This window comes from Hippocampus comes, unplaced genomic scaffold, assembly GCF_001891065.2.
Source record: "Hippocampus comes isolate QL1 unplaced genomic scaffold, H_comes_QL1_v1.1 scaffold367, whole genome shotgun sequence".
In the NCBI taxonomy this organism is placed as follows: Eukaryota; Metazoa; Chordata; class Actinopteri; order Syngnathiformes; family Syngnathidae; genus Hippocampus; species Hippocampus comes.
In genome coordinates this window covers 605,431-624,554 of record NW_017805741.1, presented here as the reverse complement: position 1 = coordinate 624,554, position 19,124 = coordinate 605,431, and the positions used below count along the sequence as shown (strand labels likewise).

General features: G+C 47.8%; 2 protein-coding genes across 3 annotated transcripts in view; one reads left to right on the top strand and one right to left on the bottom strand.

The window, feature by feature from the left end:
• Window positions 1-101: 101 nt before the first annotated feature.
• Window positions 102-19,124, bottom strand: part of afap1l2 (actin filament associated protein 1-like 2) — a 26,938-nt gene continuing 7,915 nt past the window's right edge. Inside the window, exons 2-20 of one of the 2 annotated variants that reach the window (XM_019883393.1) lie at window positions 13,712-13,840; window positions 11,564-11,629; window positions 10,335-10,426; window positions 6,533-6,644; window positions 6,166-6,243; window positions 5,871-6,085; window positions 5,517-5,696; window positions 5,242-5,328; window positions 5,078-5,159; window positions 4,900-5,004; window positions 4,402-4,613; window positions 3,395-3,540; window positions 3,171-3,282; window positions 2,772-3,029; window positions 2,436-2,694; window positions 1,866-2,039; window positions 1,225-1,412; window positions 972-1,145; window positions 102-803 (exon numbers count right to left, since the gene is read on the bottom strand). In XM_019883393.1, coding sequence (XP_019738952.1) covers window positions 777-803; window positions 972-1,145; window positions 1,225-1,412; window positions 1,866-2,039; window positions 2,436-2,694; window positions 2,772-3,029; window positions 3,171-3,282; window positions 3,395-3,540; window positions 4,402-4,613; window positions 4,900-5,004; window positions 5,078-5,159; window positions 5,242-5,328; window positions 5,517-5,696; window positions 5,871-6,085; window positions 6,166-6,243; window positions 6,533-6,644; window positions 10,335-10,426; window positions 11,564-11,629; window positions 13,712-13,840 — 2,696 coding nt within the window. In that variant the 3' untranslated portion in view covers window positions 102-776. The remainder of the gene's footprint in view (window positions 804-971; window positions 1,146-1,224; window positions 1,413-1,865; window positions 2,040-2,435; window positions 2,695-2,771; window positions 3,030-3,170; window positions 3,283-3,394; window positions 3,541-4,401; window positions 4,614-4,899; window positions 5,005-5,077; window positions 5,160-5,241; window positions 5,329-5,516; window positions 5,697-5,870; window positions 6,086-6,165; window positions 6,244-6,532; window positions 6,645-10,334; window positions 10,427-11,563; window positions 11,630-13,711; window positions 13,841-19,124) is intronic. The other variant, XM_019883394.1, reaches the window with a different exon arrangement.
• LOC109523871 (kelch repeat and BTB domain-containing protein 13) lies at window positions 8,616-10,309 on the top strand. Its single transcript, XM_019883312.1, has one exon. The coding sequence runs from the start codon at window positions 8,616-8,618 to the stop codon at window positions 10,116-10,118; it is 1,503 nt and encodes a 500-aa protein (XP_019738871.1). The 3' UTR covers window positions 10,119-10,309.

Sequence of the window (19,124 nt, the reverse complement as noted above, 5' to 3'; positions counted from 1 at the left end):
ATAATGTCCAGAAAATATTGGACTCAATGTAATAAAAAAAGACTCGGACAGCGTTGTTGACAAGGATGTATTTATTTGAATAAAAAGTGCGTTTTGTTTTTAAGCTTGCAATAGACCCCCCCCCCCCCCCACAAAAAAGGCTGATTAAATGACGTGCATATATTTACATTTGGCTGCCAGCATAAATGTTGATCCAAGCTACAATCTCCAGGATGATTTGTAGCCAATTAAAGACGGTCAGTGGTTTCAAACTTGAGAGACTTTTCAGTGTACAAGAGCAATTAGTCGACTGGCCAGAATGTTACCGCATTTAAATGCCTCCTTTCATTTGGAGCACAACAAGTCTTTGAAAGTATCCAGTGGTTGCAGAGAGGACGCTCTTGTGCGGAGGCTGACGATCGCATGCGGATTTATTTGATTGTCTGGTCTGACAAACCAGCACTTCCCAACTAAAAGGCCTCGTTTCCACCAAGCAGTACAGTTGGCTTCAGTCAAAAAACAAACAAGAAAATTGCAAGTTTGTGGAGTGTACCATGACCGGTAATCGGTACAGAGCCACATTTCAGCACCCCTCTGCCACAGTAGGCAATTGTATTTGTCAACACCGAATGGTCTCTGGTGTGCAACGGTGGAAACAGGAAGAACACAAGTGAGTTTGAGTACGCCACCGTACCTTGACAAACTTAACCTGGACTGTACCACTTAGCGGAATCGGTTAAGAGATGAGCGCACAGGCTTCAACTGGTTGACCCGAAAAAGACACTGGACTCTCTTCTTTAAGCGGTGGATTTCCTTTCCCACTCCTGTAAGGACAAAGCAGCATTGAATTAAGGATGATTTGGAATTCAAACACAAGTTCCTATTGGTCAACTTGGTAGTCAGCCGCCATCAGATTGCGTTACATGTTTTTGGACTGTATTGATTTTATTGTTTTTCTCCACAGAAGCTTAAGTTGTGTAAGCAGGCCTCACTTTGGCTTTCTGCAGCACTTTGCCTTTGGTGGCCATGATGGACGCTGGCCTGTTCTTAAGTGCGGTCGCCGAATTGACAGGAGATGCTGCGTCTGCCCCAGTGGGGCCGCTGGATGCTTCGCAGGAGGATGGCGATGATGCAGTTTGGGGAACAGGCGGAGCCGCTGTTTTTGTCTGAGGGTGAGCAAAAAAAAAAAGTGAGTTCAAACACATGTTCATACATGAAGACTTTTTCAGGTTCCTGGCGGCTGACCGCATATGTCTCCTGGAGGTTGCTGTCCAGTGTGGTCCCCAGTGTGAAGGGCCCGGCCTCCACCTTCTTGAGACTCTCCTTCACTTCCACCAGCCGCAGCTCCACCTCCACACGCCGCTGCTCAGCTTCCCGACTGGCCTCCTCAATCTGCTTCAGCCGAACTTCCAGTGAGCTCTGCTGCTTGGGATCTGAAACCAACACGGACTCCTTCACAAGCCTCCAGCCAATTCAACGTGACTACCGTGTGTCTCCCTCAAAGTCAGAACGATCAAAAGTTGGCTGTTTCTCCAAGAAAAAAAATCGTAATGTAATGATAAGAAATTAATTTTGTGAAAAAAAGTTGCAAGTCTGACAGAGCAGAGATGCATTTTTTTTGACAAAAACTTGAAGGTCCCTCGAAAAATATATATTTTTGAAAAAGTCCTAATATTACATTCAAGTCATTTTTCTAGAATGAATTTTGGGGTAATCCCGAGGAGAAGAGTCAAAATTTTCCAGCGTCTCAGCTGGGTCTTACAATGCACTTGTCTTTGGAGCCAGCCAGTCCTCCCTCATACGTCTCCAGTTGGTTGGACCGTTTGTATTTGTTACTGTAGCATAACCCCGAGTTCTGAGCACTGTTCTGAGAAGTTGTGAATTACCTTGACAGGTGCTGAGCTCCTCTTTGGTTTCTCTCCGTTCCTTTTTCAGGCCGGCCAGACTGCTCCTGACATCTTCGCGCGCTCTCTCCAGCCGCTCGCGCTCGTCGCTGTAGCGCAACAAGTCTGCCTCTGTGCGTTTTTTGCCCAGCTTCCCCTCAACGGCGCCGGGGCAGCCTGGTAATCAGCATCCGAGCCAAAAGTCAGCCTGGGATCCCCAGGTGTGCTTGCATAAAAATCATTTTGCCATTGTCTTTGAAGGACTAATATACAATTGTTTTCCTTTAAAATAAAACATCTATCTGTCTAGATATAGAAGTGGTTATTATAAATTGAATTATTTTGTTTTGTACTCTTTAGTTTTTTTCAATAATTTTTTTAGCATTAAGTTGTTTTTTTTTTTTAAATCGCAGGTGTTTCTAAAATAGTGTCCAGTGAGTGAAGGTTCCTGTTGCAGAAGAGCTTGTCCACCACTTGAGGGAGCCAACTTTTCATTTTATTTATTTTTTAATTCTGCATACTCCACTTGGTGAAAGGTGCGAGTGCTATGTTTACCCATTTGATCCCACTCACCTGTGCTAAACGCTTTAGGTCGGAGCGGTTGAGGACTCAGAGGAAAGCCACAGGTTGTTTGAAGAGTCGAAGCTTTCGTGACCCCTGAGGAACTCGACGTCCTCTTGGGGGGCTCCTGGCTTTGAGTCTTGAAATTTGGTGGCGTCGGCTGCGGTGTCTCAGTTGTTGGAGTTGTGGAGGGCTCTTCCTCTGCTTCGGCGCAGCTGGAGTCATTTGAAGCTGATGCTGCATCGGGTCCTGGCGGGTCATTTGGAGTCACCTGGAAATGGCACCAGAGTTTCACCAGCTGCTTTTATCATGGAATTGCACAAAACCTACTTTCAGGTATGTGGCGACCTCTGTATCTGGGTGCAAAGGGTCCTTCTGTTCCTCTAAGTGTTGAGGAGATTCTCCTGATGTTTCTTGTGTTAGGGATTCCTTTCCGCCACCTGCTGCTGGATACAAGAAAGATCTCACAGGGACCAGGTCTAGGTAGACTCTGTTTTCAGGGTCCTCATCCTGAGCTATCGGGTCTTTTGGGTCTTGCGCAGACATTTCATTGTGTTCGTCGGTGTCCTTTTCTTCACTCTGTGGAAGACAGCCAGCAACAATATCCTGAAGAAAAAAACAAAACAGTAGGAATACAATAAAACAGAAAGTAGAGTGCTCGACCTGAAGCCATAGTTCGTTAGTTGGGCTAACAAGTCTTTCTTGTGAAGGTTAAGACTGGCGAGGACTCTGGAAACCCATTTATACCTCTGGATCAGCGATTGACGCCACGTCGTCGTACAGCTCATCTGGGTTCTGAGGGGCGGAGGGCAGGGCGTCAATGTAGGCGTTTGGCTCGGAGTAGCGCCGCTGCATCAAGCTGGAGCCAAAAATAAACATTTTAAACCTTAGCACACTGATTTTCAGACTTTTTTGGGGGGTCCATGCACCTTGACATAATATAATTATTATTTTTTCTTTCGCTGACTTACTAGAATGACGTCTTTGCAGCGTTGACGATGCTGGTGATCCTCTCGGCATTGACGTAGTCGTAGGTTAGCTCCTCCGGGTCTGTCTTGCTCCCTGTCTGGGACAGCAAGAGGCCTAGCCAGTGGCCCATGACTGCCGACGTTTTGGCCTGGACAAATACACACACGCACACACAAAAGAATCAGTGCAGTCTTTATTACTCCCAATTCCCCGAAGTCTTGGTCAAAACCTGGTCTCGTCTCCCCAATGTCTACATCCTACCTTTCTTCTGGATTACGAAAAGTTTTTCTCATAACTTGGACTGGACTCTTCTTCAAAGCCTTGGTCTTCACTCTGGTCTCCTCAACGTCCTGACTTGTCCAGGAATCCTCACAGTCTTTTGTCTCGACTCAGTTTGGACTATTGAAAGTCTTGGTCTGACCTTCTCAAAGTCTGAACTCTTAGAACAAATAACACCGTTGCTGCTCAGATTTGCAGCAGGGAGAAACTGAAGGGCTTTTCCCATGACCAAATCCCAGGATATCCCCACCCTCCGCCAGATGCACACATACATGGACCACCCTTGCTCCAGTCAGGATGCCATTTACCTCATGCACCGGTTGTCTTCGAAAAATGCTGACGTCACCCCCCTGCCCCTGCCCTCTCCACCGGCCTCCCATTCGAGCTCCTTGTATGACGCAAGTTCTCATCTGGGTCAAATATACATCCAAGACCGACATCATATTGTATATCATCAGCACCCGACCCAGTCCCGCAACCCGTCGCTTCGGCTACGCATTTGTGACGCTTTAATGAAAACTTGTCAGAGGACTCGGGTGTTGCTTGTCAAAACATTAACTGAGCAGTGCTTGTCCAGTGGGAAGTTACGCAGTCTCATTAGTAGAAATCGCACCTTATTGAGTCACTTGAAAAAGCTTTGTTTTCACATTTATGTCCCACCCAGGTCACGTGCTTCTGCAAAAAAGAAATGTGGTCCTAAAATGAAAAGCGGTTGGTGGGTGCCAAATACCTCCAGGGTTGCCAGCTGCGTGCCGCTCATGTCGATCCGGAAGGTGTAGAGATGCTCCGGGCTGGGGTCCGGCGAAACCTGGCAACCCCCCAGCTTCACGGCAGGTTGGCTCACTTTGCTCTTGCTCTTGTCCTGGTAGAACCACAACTGACCGTTCTTGATGAGGCACCAGCACATCCGCCACTGGCTGTTCACCAGCACGTTGAGGTAGCCTGATGTTAGCACATGGGTAACATTTCACAATCGGTGAAAATGGACTCATTGCAAATAGCGCAATAAAAATTGGAGGAAATTCCATTCTAACTTAATCATCTTCAATCAACCCATATGAAACAATTTTCCATATTCTTTAGATATGCTTTTATTTTCCAAATATTTTTGTCAATGTTACTTCTAAATTTGTCGTTACAAAAACAAATGGTTGAGAATGACAATTCTTTTGCATACCTCCGAACATTTTAACGTTTGCACGAGACCTCCAACCTTGCGGGAACTCACCGGAGGTTTCAACACATTTCTCCGCGCTCTCCAGTGCTGACGCTTTTTTTTTCCCGATGTTCATCAGGTTGCTGAACTTCAAACCGGCACCGTATTTTTTCTTGACTGTCAAAGGAAAGTCGAGAAGGACGCTAAGCATCAGCACACGACTCTGTTCAAGTTTTGCGCGCAAGCTCACCATCTTTCTCAGGAGTCTCGGCATGACTGTCGGTGCTGCTGCCGCTTTCCGAAGCCGCTGAGTGTCGCTCGCCTGCGTCCGCCTGTCAAAAACAACCGCGTTTTAAAAATTCTGGTGGCATTTGTGTGGGATAAATTGACCAAATTCATTCATTTTATTTTGACCTTAGTGCAAATGAGCCTCGGAGAGTCGGAGGCAGGATGCTGCAAGTCGCCGTTTTCTGTCGGCTTGGGACTGATCTCCTGGATCACCTAATGTGTAGAAAGCAGCATGTCCCGACACCGTCACACGCAAAAGGCATGTTCAATTCATTCCGATAAGACTTGCTCAGGAAAGACTACGCTGTGGTTTCCCCCAAAATGCAGCATTCTCAAGAAGGGCATGTTGATAGTTTGCTTGTCGAGTGGAACAACGCTGTCCAACAAAAGCCAAATGTTACCTTGAGCCACTGCTCCGTCTGCTCTTTGCTCTGCAGCCCCAGCACGATGGCCTCCCCTCCCACTGGGACGATCTTCAGCTTGTGCTCCTTCCTCTTGAGCTGCTTCTCCTTGTAGGTCACGCTGCAGCCCAGCAGGCTCACGTCCAACAGGGGCGTCTGCTCTTTGGAGCTCTTGTAGCACTGAAAGCAGCAAAGAAGGCACCGACAATTGTCACACTCCCAAGAATCAGCGTTGCTCACCAAAACTACCTTTCTTGTCTCCAAAAGGGAACGGTTTGATCATGGATGTGAAAACAAAACCAAACTTCAAGCTATTTCTAACGGCATTGATTTTTGTATTGATTTATTTTTTACCAGTAGACGGTGCTCTTTGATGACACACAGTTGCTTGGCCCATTGGCCAAGCCACTTCTTCCTCCACAGGAAGGCACAGATGCGTGCATCTTTCATCAGCTCGATGGACGCCTCGGTCGACGGCCACTGGTGCTGCGCTGACAGAGACTTTCCTCTGGTCACCGCTTCTTCCTCGTCGTAGGACTCGTACGAGCTGCTGACCGCCTCGCCATCATCTGGGAAGTAAGTAAGTGTGAAACCGCGATGAATGCGTGTTGAATGGAACAGCAAGTCGGGAAGACAGATAGGTAGCTACCGCGGGTGATAGCGGCATAGACAACGCTGTCGGAGCTCGCCACTCGCAGCCAACGCCTCAAGAGGGGGCTTGGCGGGCCTGACAAAGCGCCACAAGCAGCAGAAGAGAAGAAGGAAAATAGCGTTAATGTACAGTGAGAATATGCCGTGGATCGGCCAGAGACACCTGCAAAGCCGAAAGGAAGCCAACTTTGTGCCTAGATTGGGACATTCGGCTCAAGTTTTGACACCACGTTAGGGTTATACAGTATTTGGATCTTTCTTTCATTTGCTTGTGCAGGTGTCCATGAAGAAAGTAAGGCGTTGTCATGAGGCGATAAGAGTGAAGAATAGTATCGCGTGCAGCGTGATTGAAGGCCCGTTCTTACCATTGACGGTTTCCTCGTACGGCTGAGCCTCCTCGTAGTAACTCTCTGAGGCTTCCAAGCAGGTCGGCGCCTGGACGACAGGTAGGGGAAAAGGTTCTCGAGTCACGGTGCCCTAAAGGATTCGGGAAAAAAAAATAGATCTATTATTTTGGCTTCTCTAAAAACATCACCACAATATTAGAAACACACCTGCAAACTACACGCACTATGTTGCCCCCTCTTTGTTACATGAATACTAATTCAAGATAGTAATTAGAAGGGGATGCAGAGGAGTCTTCTTTCTAGAGATCAAATTCTAATTCATCATGCTGATGGTGCTCTTTTGGGAGTGTTCCCGTCACTGGCTCGTATCAAAAATATTTATTCTTTGGCTTTTGACACAGCATGAGACTTGATTTTTAGTTTGACTGCGCTTCATAAGTAGTGAAAAATGTCAACGTTTGGGGTCTCTTTGAGGTCTCAAGTCCTGCGCCAAAGACACATAACGTGTCAAAATATCTCGACGAATGAGAATAGGTTCACGGTATCCCTTCGGAGGGATACAATGACATTCCTGAAAACGCGCCAGAAGATCAAAGTGCTTTCATGTGGGATGACTTTGATAATCTATCCACCAAAAGGTATTGCAACTATTCCACCGAGCGCTGAAGGAAATCAGGTCACTTCAGTCCGACTGTAGCAAAAGTGAACTCCGCATAATTCGGCGAGTTGAATTCAGAACCATTTTCGTCCCGCTGCTGATGAAACGTCTGATGTTAAATCTTCCACTTTCTCAGGCCCTCTCCCAAGGCGCGTCAATTCCCCAGCAAGATCACAGAAATGCGAGATGGAGCAGATGAGCACAGGAGGTGCCTATTACACACAAAGCGAGCCCTGGGGGAGGTGAGTGGAAAAGTAGGAAGGTTTTACAAAGTTGATGATCCAAATGCATTTTAATGTGAAAAATTAATGAATGTTTTGGCGATGGGTTTTTCCCGTCAATAAGATGTTGCAACGCTTGATCTCACAACATTAATACAGGACGGCGGCGCGTTTATTTTTGTTCCGTAACCTAGCTCGAAACTCACTGGTGCAAACCTTGAGCCACCAGTTAGGAGGGGAACACGGTAGTTCGACCCTGCTGGAGGTCTGCCCTTTTTTTCAAAGCCGAAAAATCTGTTGACTAGGCACTGTGACTTCATATTGGACCCTTTAACATGGAAGTCTTTTGACCTAACAGGAACTTATTAAGACATTTGGTGGATTTGTTTCTACTGTAAATCACACAGGAATATAAGCATCTGCTATTAATTAAAACAAGGCATTCCAAGGCAGCAGCAGCCTCCTGTCACGCCCACCTTATCGCTATATTCCCAAAAGGGGGACGCAGGAAAAAAAATAAAAATAAAAGCAAGTCGGCTAATGCGGACATTGACACCAAGTAGAAAATGCACAGGTGTGTTTTGGAGTCAATTCTGCTTTTCTTTGACTCCTTTATTTGATATCCTCCTCGACATGATGCAGCAAAATGAACAAAAGCAAGCAACGGGGGAGCAGGGGAGGAATGGGGGTGTGGTGGAGGGGCTGAGGAAAAATACGAAAAGGCAGAGGAACATGGAAAATCCCCGCTTCCCATGCCAAGAATCTGCTCCAGCAAAAAACAGTCTGAATCTGGGAGCGTGTTGTGGAAGAAGTTTGAAACAAGATGTTTTATAACAACCTTGAGACTCGCTCCCAAATGTGGGATTAAACATTTGGAATCGGTGCGTGGACAGAAAGAGCGACTCCAATGTACGGTCGGATCATGTTAGCCAGAACCAATGCCGGACGGTCAAACTCGATTTCTTTTGCTCGCCATTTGCCACCAGCCCGAGTGCGGCCCGCAGTGGACAGTCTGCTTTCATTTCCCCAGCTTGTTGCTTCCAAAGCGGCACCATGACTATCTATAGAACGACTCTATTTTCAGACCGTGCGGCGTCGACGCAATGGAACTCTTCAAACGTTTGTTTACGAGTCGCACGTCTCGCATAAATGGGTCGGTCCATTGCAACTGGAGTGACACAGTTTCCGTTGTGAGAAAACAAAGACCCGCGTTTCCGAGATCATGGCCTTGCCCGGGGGCCTGGGATTCATTCAAGAGAAGAATGCGACCCTTGATCTGGTGGAGGGACAGACCGGTCGGCTGAGGGTGAAGGTGGAAGAGAGCTGCTTCGTTGTGGAGAGGGCCTTGCTCGCCAGGCACAGCGACTACTTCCGGGCCCTCTTTCGGTCTGGCATGCGAGAAAGTGAGCAGGAGGAGCTGCACCTGAAAGGAGGGCTGCACGCACGAGGTTTTCTCATCGCTCTTGCGGTCTGCCGGCGGGAGATTCCCACCCTCCGCGACCCGGAGGAGCTGCTCGACGCCGTGGAGTGCGCCGCTTTCCTTCAGGTGCCGTGTTTGAGTCGACATCTTTGTGATATCGTCGATTCGGACAACTGCCTCTTGCTGTACCGCGCCGCCGACACCTTTGGGGTGGAAAACCTCTTTCGCAGCGCCGCTCTGTTCCTTTGCGACACCTTCGACGACCTCGGGGAAACGGCGCAGGCAACACTCCCCGAAGATCTGCTGCAGTATTGTCAGTCGTTATCCCCCGCATCTTACGTCGCAATCGGTACCCACTCTCCTTCAACGGAGCTGCTCCGCGACGCCCACCGGGTCGTGTGCTACCTCGATGAGAAAGAAGGACAGTGGAAGCATCTGACGCACCTCCCGACCCTCTGCAGTACTTCCATGTGTGGTGTCGCGGTGCTGGACAACCTCCTGTACATTGTCGGGGGAGTTCACGGTTATGGAAAGGACGCCGTTGACGGCGCCTTCTGCTTTGACCCTGAATCGGGGGTTTGGACCACGCTCCCGGGACCCCAGCGACCCAGATATGATTTCACCCTGCTGGCGCACGAGGGCCGACTCTACGCCGTTGGAGGCGAGTTCCAGAAAAGGCACATCACCACCGCAGAGCGTTATGACCCTCTGAAGGGAGACTGGACCTTTATACGACAAGCGCCGAGGCCGGTCGCTTCGGCCGCTTGCGCCGTCGCGAGGCATCGGATGTTCGTTTGCTTCTGGAAGCCTCCCGATACCACGGACATTTACGAGTATGTGACGCTCGATGACCAGTGGAAACTGACCACCGCCATGATCAGACCTCAGAGTTACGGCCACTGTATGGTGGCTCACAGGGACAACCTGTACGTCATGCGCAACGGGCCCTGCGATGACTTTCTTCGCTGTCTCATGGATTGCTACAATCTCACCACGGCCCAATGGACAGCCATGCCGGGGCACTACATCAACAGCAAGGGGGCGCTGTTCACCGCCATGATCAGGGGTGACTCTGCGCTCACGGTGAAACACATGCTCACGCTAGAGTATGCCATCGGCGCACATGGATGGAAGCCCCGAAGGCAGATGAAGGGTTTTCCGAAGAGCGGATCGCTCCGGACGTGTTTGCTTCGGCTTCCCAAGACAGGGCCGGCGATACCTCCGGCGGAAGCGCAGAGGAACCGAAAGGAAATGCCTTTGAAAGACAAGACGGCACGGTCGGTCGATGACGTGCTGGAGGTCTAAGGTTTTTGGAGGGAACTGGGATAGGAGTCCTTGAATCATTGGCACACGCCATCTGTTCTCAGGATTTCATCGTGTCGAAAAATCTTCCTTTGGATTTGTCACGCTTCTGTCAGGCGGGGGTTCTCACACTTTCTCCGACTTCATCCCAGACCCCCTCGCTCCCCAGACCAGCGTTTGAGGGCAACCTGCATTTTCACCATTTGACATGTCACTTACTGTTCTGGCAGGTGGCAGATTGGGAAGGTTCTTCAGTGGGACGGGGACGTGTTTGGATGCTTTTCCATTGACCGGGATGCTTGCTCTGTCATCTGGAATGTAAAAGTAGCATCGAAGTGAACGGTCATGTGATCTTGCGCGCCATTTTGACATAAGCACACGCCCGTGGAGTTCTGCCTGAACATGATCTTGACATGGCGTACTGTTTGTGCTGAAAGAACATTGTGACTATCAGTGGTATTGAAGTGGTATTGATGAACTCATCAATGGCATTTGTGTTGGCGTTAAGCTAGCGACGATTCTGAAGGCACAGTTGTGTGCTTGTTTTAAAGACACAAACATTGGATTACATTTAGTTTGATAATATCTTTCAAACTACTGCTTGTTGTGAAGTGAGTCGTTTACTGCTGCTAACTTGCAAGCACGTCAAAAAGTCATGGATTAAAAAATCAATAAAAATTATCCCAGTGACTGCTTGTGTCTTGAAAAACTTCGTCTGGCCACTCTTACTGTATACTGTAAAAATCCATCCCAAAAAACGACAAAAAAACTAAAATAAATAACGCGAAATAGTGAGTCCATTCTATCACAGCTGAACGATGTCGTCGTTTGTCTCCTCGGGTGCTTCTGCGTTGAGGTTGTCCAAGTGGGTCAAACGTTACGGCGAACATGAGTTATTGCACCTTGCGCTTTTGAAGCGAAAAGCAGACACAAACTACAGTCACAGACGACCCAAACCCCCCCCACCCCCCCTCGACCCCACCAGCGTTTCCTGTCTGTTTCTTCATAGCTCCTCGCCATCTGTAGCTGCCTTGTTTTGTTTGGACGACAAGAAAGAGTTTAGGTGGGGACGATTTCTCCCCCCTTTGTTCTTCTTGAGTTTTGTTTCGTGAGTCGTGAGATTTGAGTCTGCTGAATAATTGATCAGGTCCATTTCATGAATCGGGAGTCGCTGTATTCTGTTAAACTGGCTGGAGTTACTCGATGTAATGCCGCGGTACGCCCAAATCGCGACGAATTGTCAGGCGAGCATCATCACCGCAAGGAGCGAACAGCTCGCATGCTGTGTTCATCATGAGCTGATCTGATTTTTATTTTTTGATGTGCGTTTTTTGTTTTGTTTTACACTTTTATCACATTAGTGAAAATGATGACAAAAAAAGAGCAAGAAGCAAAACTGTTCTTTTTTTTTAGTGCGGGTTTCCCATAAAACAATTCGAAACGTTTACCTTTCTCCGGGTTTTCCTTGCTACCGACGACGACTTTATTCATGTAGATGTACTCCTCATCCGCACCTGCGTCCAGAAAGACCAAAAAAGCATAAACACTCAAGTAAGCAGTTCTCAGAAAGCGAGAGAAAACAAACAAAAAAAAAAAAAGTGTACACCAGCTGGTCACCATAACCTTGCAGAAGAAGCTTTCCTAATTGAATTAATTTTTGCTGACCAAGATGGCACCCACAAAGGCAGCTTTGGGTGTTAGATTGCTTTGAAATTGAGAGCTTGGGCGGAAAGTAAACAAAAAGAAAGAAAAGAGTTTCTGCCTGTGTGTGGAGAAATTGGCGTGCTATTTATAAACTGCGGCTCAAAGGAAGTGAGCGTCCCAGTGGATGAATGCGGCTTTGGAATAATCATACTGCTCGGAGCCAGGACAGGAACAAATCCAAGACCTGAACATGGAAAGGGAAGACTGTTTCAGTGTGTCGGTATCGCAGCATGAGAAGGACACTCACTGTGACCTTTTCAACCCCCCCAAATCCATTGGGAACCTCAGGGGACACGGCGGTCGAGTTTTTATTGAGTCCTCAGAGGGCCATACTGGACTTGCGATTGATTCATGATGGGCTTTTTATAAGCGTTCCCCTGGGGATTTATTTGCTTTTAGAGCTGGAAGGTGGGCCTGGAAAAAAAAAAAGCCATCTTAAAGGCCTCTCATGCGCTCACCATCTGAGCAGCCTGAAAAAAAATCGCAGCCTTTGATGTGGTCATTTACCGATACGGCCCCCCCCCCCCCCCCCCCCAGGTATGTGCGCTGGCCTGACCTGTTGAGTGACGTGGGTGTCGGTGAACGAGTATAGAGTTGGCCGGTCGGTGGCGGGCTTACCGGTCAACACTTAGGCCGGTTATGCGAATGCCTTGCTTCGTATCGCTGTTTGTTTTAATCAGTAAGTTTGACAACCGCTGCTCTTGAGAAAAATTGAAATGAAGTGAAATGCCTCTGATACACGTGCTTCCCACATCACTGCGATGTGACAAAAAAGATCTCCTTTGACTCATATTCTTCCCGACTTTCATTTTGTCAGTTTATGGTGTTTGTCGTACAGCAAAGCGACGGCGTTCGGTTCGCCGCCTGCCATTGAAATGGGCTTCATCAGTTCTCCTTATGTAACATGCGGTCGTCCACTTGATTTCCCACAAATTCACTGAACTTTGTGAGTCGGCGCTTGGCAATCTGACAACCCGTCGTAGTTATTTTGCTATCTGCCTAACCGCCGTGTAATTCTTCCACTCTCGCACGCCCTCACCATTAGATACACTGGAGCTGACCGAACCGCGCTTTGTGAAATTACTCCGGCATCTAATTGGAGTCCGTTTGTGGACGCTCGTTTTTGACGCCGAAACCAGCGCAGCTGACGATATCTCACTCCATCCCTTGGTAGTACTTGTTTATTTTCTGTGTTCGTGGCTCCGACACTTAAAACACGAAACTGCTGGTGGGCTGATGTTATTTATGGTGGCTGCGAGACTGTTTCCATGCGAATTTTCGGGGTGTATTGTTTCAACGTGTTCTCACGAGAGTTGAGAAATTGGAAATTGCACTCGTGTTGACGCCAAAGGCACGTTTGCTTGAAGTACACAGTGTCCACAAAGTCTTGACAACTCAATAGAAAATAGACAGACAACCGTTTAATGTGTTCTGTGACCAGGCTCTTAAATCAAAACACTTGTGACTCAAATCATCTTAAGCCATTGAAATGGATGGACATGACAGTGATTCATTCCAGCCTCACCTGCCCCCCAAAAAGTTTATCTCTGTGTTTATAGATTAGCGAAGTTTGTCAATAGCGTGCCTCTGGAAAATCTTTAAAACTGTTGTATGGGATTTTTTTTTCAATTGGAGTTGTCCTGTGAATTCTGCCTAGCAACAAACCAGAGCCCCAGACGTGAGCATAGTAAAACCTCTGAAAAAAATTGACTTTTTTTTTTTCCTTGCCCTGCAAGATTTGCTTAGCAACCAGCAAAATTTCCTACGCAGCAAGTGTCAGCTCAGTCGCGACGATGTAAAATCTTGGAATAAAACTTAGCCTCAGACCAAGCATGACCATGGCCAAGCCTCCAAACGATCCATGAAAATGTGCTAGAGTTGTTTGCTCGTACCGTTGGACACAGTGTAGGACTGGAGTAGGTCAGAGAGCAATCCCTTGTGGATGGTGGCGTTCCCGCTCAGGGTCTCTTTGTCGAGGATGAGCAGGAAATGGTGGAGCTCCATGAGGAGCTGGTCCAGCACTGCGAGGACGCACAGAACAAAGAAGGTTCAACGGGAATGGAAAATAAACAAGCAAGGGAGGATTTGTCTGTTAGCGCCTGGATTTCACGCCAGCATTTAGCATGGGAGAGACCAACTTTTCAGCCTTGACGTGCCTCCCACGCACGTCCTTCGGGGTCAGGCCGTGTGGGGAGCTCTTTGTGTATGTCTGCGGGCCTCGCGCAAAGCATGCGGGGGGCCCTCAGAGTGGGAGCGAGGACGCAAGACGTTCTTAAAGGCGAAGGTCTAGCATATGCTTGTACTCTTCGTTTTGTACCATAAGGCCCGCGGTGTCAACGTTTGTGACTCGCGCCGGCATACCTGGCCAAATAAGCACCCCTTAGTTAAGTTATTTTTCATTCCCAATTGAAATTTTCTGTAAAAGTGACACAAAAACAATCACAAAAATGTTCAACCAAACCATTTCATTTCATCTAACTGAGTCGCTCGGAACTCAAAACCCCGGTCTCTCAAAACATCTTTCCTTCTTGAAATGAATGGAAATGCCGTCTAGCTAACAAATAATGTCCTTTAAATATTATAGTATATTGCACTTTATAAAAACCTACAGTAATAGTTCGTGTCAAAAATAACAGTTCTTGTCCCATTTGCATCACACTAAGCTGCAGTACAAGTCCTTCGCAGATGATAAATAATATATGGCTGGATCCTAGTGAGGAGAATTCCATAGTGCAGACAAACAACCGCCACAATGGTGAGTCACTATTGGCAAACTGTTGTGTTTGGTGTCAAAGCCTATCGAACCCTCATAAATGTTCAGTTGTCGCCGCACTCAATGCATGTCTACTTCCGCAGCGCCTTCTCCAAAGTCCGAAGTAAAGGCAAGCCCTGGAGAGAGAGAGAGAGAGAGAGTTGCGACATCCTGAAATAAACCAACTGTGCGGTCAGCCGAGGGCTGGCCTTCCAAAGACGAACCTCAAAGGAGGCTCTCCTCTCTCTTCAAAGTGTCACTCTCCTCTAATGGCTCTTCCGCCTCACGCTGACCGAGCCTTCAAAGGGAGAAAACGGGAAGATGCCTTTGCAGCGCGCAAATGCCGAGCTTTACATGTTGCAGATGACGAGAGCCCCTCCAGCAGCGGCTTGTTTGTAATGACTTCTGCTCACGCTGGGTCAACTTCTGTTGTGGGGCCCCGTTTGAGGCGCAAAATACGGGAAGAGCTTTTCACAACAGGAAAGCACAAAAACTGCCCCAACGGAAGACTTCGGGTTTGTCGGCCTTTGAATTGGGGTGGCCTTGCAGGCTGCGTTGTTCTTCAATCCAGCCCGCCGAACATTGACACGATCTCGGTGTCCTGTCAGACAATGACCGGCCTCACATATTTGCAAATTTGCAGAAATACTTTTGTTTAGATCCGAGCAACTATATGGAAGAGCCATAGCCTCGCCCAATCGGGGGAAAAAAACAAGAGCTTTTCGGCCATCGCTAGTCAAAACACCTTTGAAGGTGGTTCTCAATTACGGTCACTTTTTCGCTTTTCAGGACACGACCCGGTCCTTCCCCATGACGTGACATGCCAGCCGCACCAAGCCCCGCCTCTTAAAAGCACACTGATACATGCTCCTGATATGACCCAATGACTCATGTGGTGACGAAATCCGACTTTTGCTTTTACTTTGCTGTGCTCCCACTCGCTTGTTTGCAGAGGCTGACCGAGATGAACTTTCGGCGTTCCTGCTCACCAGTATTTCAATGAAATCACCGATTGTCCCTCAAAGGAAGCGCAATCATTACATCATGGCTTGAAAGTAACATTCGAACCAAATGTCATCACTCTGTAAAGGTAATGTTCCCATCCGCAAGTAACGAGTATTTCTTCCATTCCCATGGCAACTGGGGGGGGGGGGGGGGGGGGGGGGGGGCGATTTCTCAGTGATGCAATGTTTTTGCAGTTTGTCAACATGTAAACATGTACAGTATATGGTTTGAATTAAGTAGCAAAAGCGAGACAAAATGGAAGGAAGCGGTGATGCAATCACGTCGGCCGACGTGTAAGACGTTTCGGCGAGAAGCTTTGCTCCTTTTCGGACGCTTCCAAAATGTCCTCTGGGGATGAATCACACTTGTATTTTGGGATGCGGCGCGCGCATGAGGGAAAAATAGCAGCAGATGTGCTCAAATGGCTCTTTTCACATCTGGCCTTGCCACACTGCCTCTTTGTCTTTTTTAATCTCCTCAGTGTGTCTGTTTTCATTTACCACTTTGGCCTTTCACTAGTACTTTGCAGGGAATCGTACAATCGGTGAACCCGACAAAAAAAAGGGATGTACTGTAAAACACTCCCAAAACATGTCTGGAAGAGTATCCAGTTCGATTCGGCCGTTATTTGAAAGTCGGTGGGATTTTCAGAAGCAGAAACATTGTATGTGTCTTTGCATCGCAATTTAACGTCGCTGTTATTTATTTTTTATTTTTTGGTGCAAAATCCCACGAAATTCGGATTGTTTTCGATACGAAAACTTCCGATCAGATGCCTTACGCTTCCAAACCGGCCGTCATGAGACACGTTTTTGTTGGCTTTTAGTTTTGTTTCGCTTTTTTGACGTCTCGCTTTTTGGGGTTCCTTTGAATATCTTGTCAGGCTTTGGGTTTCCACTTGTTCTCATTTGACCCGTTGCCCCGTGTCAACCGCTCGCGTCTTGCCCGTGTGTGCCTTGTTGCCTCGTTATTGTGTTTCTCATTGAGTTCCCTGGTTTTGTTCAGGTACAAGTCACGTCGTTGCTGCAAGTCGTGTTTCCATAACCGGGCCAGGTTCCCTGTTGTGGTGAGTCTTTTATTTTTTTTTTTAAATAAAACTTTCCGCAGCATATTTTGAGTTCAGTGTGCTTGTTTGCTCTCTGTGTAAAGATTTGTTTCTCCTCTCTCCTGCCTCGCTTCTCCTGCCTCCCTGCGCTTTTTGTCTCTACACCCCCCAAAAAAACAACAAACAAATCTGAGGGACACTCAAAGACGATTTTGCATCTTTTACTTTATAAAGAAAGTAACCAACAAATGTGTCCATATTTACGGACCGGTAGTTGCTGTGCATTGCTCTTTGGACAAAGTGCTGCAAAATTAGCTTCGTTTTATGCCAACGCCTCACAAAAAACAAAACAAAACAAAAAAAAACAAAACAAAAAACAATGCTAATAAATCTAGTCTGATTCTTAATACCTTCAACCGGAACCAAAGTAGGCCCTCCAAATATGTCCGCATTTTACTCCTTTGCGTTGCATGGCTTTTTGTACAAAAATCCAACAAAATGTTCATGAAAACAGCATCTTCGATGACCTGATTTAAGGTCAATGATAAGAGCAAGGTTGTTCAGCTGGGACTAAATGCCCGAAAATAAATCCACATCTTTTTTTTTTTTTTTTTTTTTTGTTTTTTGTACCATATACAACTGCATTGTCTGCAAATGGGCAACACGATGGAATGCCCGTCGCGTAATATTTGTCACTTTAGATAGTAACGAAATGCCACATCGTCCAAATTTGATCTTTTGCACTGAAGTCATGATCCCAGCAATGAGTGACTTTCTGGGACTCTGGACGTCCAGCGTCTGCCGATGAAACTGCAAAATGCAAAGTCAAAGGGAAGTGGGCACAACAAGAAGAAGTGAAACACGACACTTGCGTCGTCTGTGTGTTTTTCCAACAACGTGCCGCTTTTGATCATCTCCAAGAAGAAGAAGTTTAGCCTTGCTATTTGACTCGTGCCGGTTCCTGTCTGGCTTGACAAACCTGCTCGGTGGAAAGTGAAACGCTCATTTGACCTCCGCTGTCAGTTTATGCAGTAGCCCCAAACATATTTGACTCCTTTCCATTCGGTTTAAGATGTATTCGGTCCCGATTTATTAATTTTGGTGTGTGCGCAAGCGAGTGGTTGTCTGATTGACCAAACTGGTATTTCAAGGATGAACATTGGCCTCAAAAATGCCTTTTTACTAGGCCATTTAGACTGGAAGTCAACGCTGCCAAATAAAAACTAACTAGCATCGTCCCCCCTCTAACCCACACAGAGGCATAAAAGCTCCTGCACTCGCTCATTATCAGGTTAACGAGTGGCCGGCAGGGCCCGCGGGCCAATTTTCTCATCTGAACGCCTTCAAAAGAATACCCCATGAGAAAGAACACACCGCGCGTAAACTGGCAGGAGTGCGTCCTCGCCCGCCCCCGCCACCCGCTGTCAGGTAGCGGGAAGACCGTCTTTCATTTTCATTTTTACAGGCCGCGCCAGCTTCCTTAAAATGACCTGTGCATTGCCCTCCCCACCCGTTGCAGCGTTGACATACTTTCAGCTAAGGCTTTGTACTGTGGCCTACTTTGCTGAGAAGTCTCAACCGAAAAGTTTGAAGAAAGTACCTTACGAGAGAGAGAGAGAGAGAAATCAAATGTGACCCGCGGAATAGCCTGTCTTGTTGTAATCGTGCTCTGTATTAAATGCAAAATAATTCTTGAAAAAAAAAAGTTGGAGTGGAAACAGTGTCATCTGCTGGATGCCCTGAAGCGTTACCCTCATCAAAGGCCCGAGGACCAAAGTAGCAAAAAGATTCCCCCTCCCCCGCCCCCCCCCCCACGCACGGGGATTAGCATGCGGAGTTGATTCCATGCTGGGAAAAGTCCCGATCCTCCTAAAACAACATCCGTGCTGCAGGTGGACGTGAGCAGCTGAGCTCCCTTCTCCTTCTCCTCGTCCTCCTGCTCCGCACCGATACCTGCAGCTTTTGAGAAGCCACCCGCCAGCTGCCGTCCCAAACAATGCCCGGCCTTGTCATCCCACCACCTGCCGCCGCCACCTCCCTCCCTCCCATCGGAATGTTTTCCAGTTTTCCCCCGCCGTGCCCCATTCCCCCGCCACCCACTTCCCCCGCAGCAACTGCCCGCTGCTCTCACTGTTATCCAATTCGGCATCCTGCAACATGCTGCCCAAAACAAAACAAAACCAAACAAAAAAAAACTCCCGTCTTCAGTTTCAGCCATTATTTCTTGACACAACTCAAGGTGCACTTTCGGTTTTCCTGCCCTTGTCATGAGCTCCCGTCATTTGTTTCTCTCGGCTGCCAGAGCAACAAGTGACGCTCTTCTCTCCGAGAGCCAATCATGTTGACCTCCTGCAGACAACTGGATCGAATGGCATTGCCGGCGAGCTTCTGGAGTGGCATGGGTCGGACGGTGCCTCTTCGGGTGGAAACAGGCCATCGCTTTGTGTTGATGTGCCACGCCGTTGCCTGATGACCGGTCCGTTGCCGGTCAACATGGACGGCC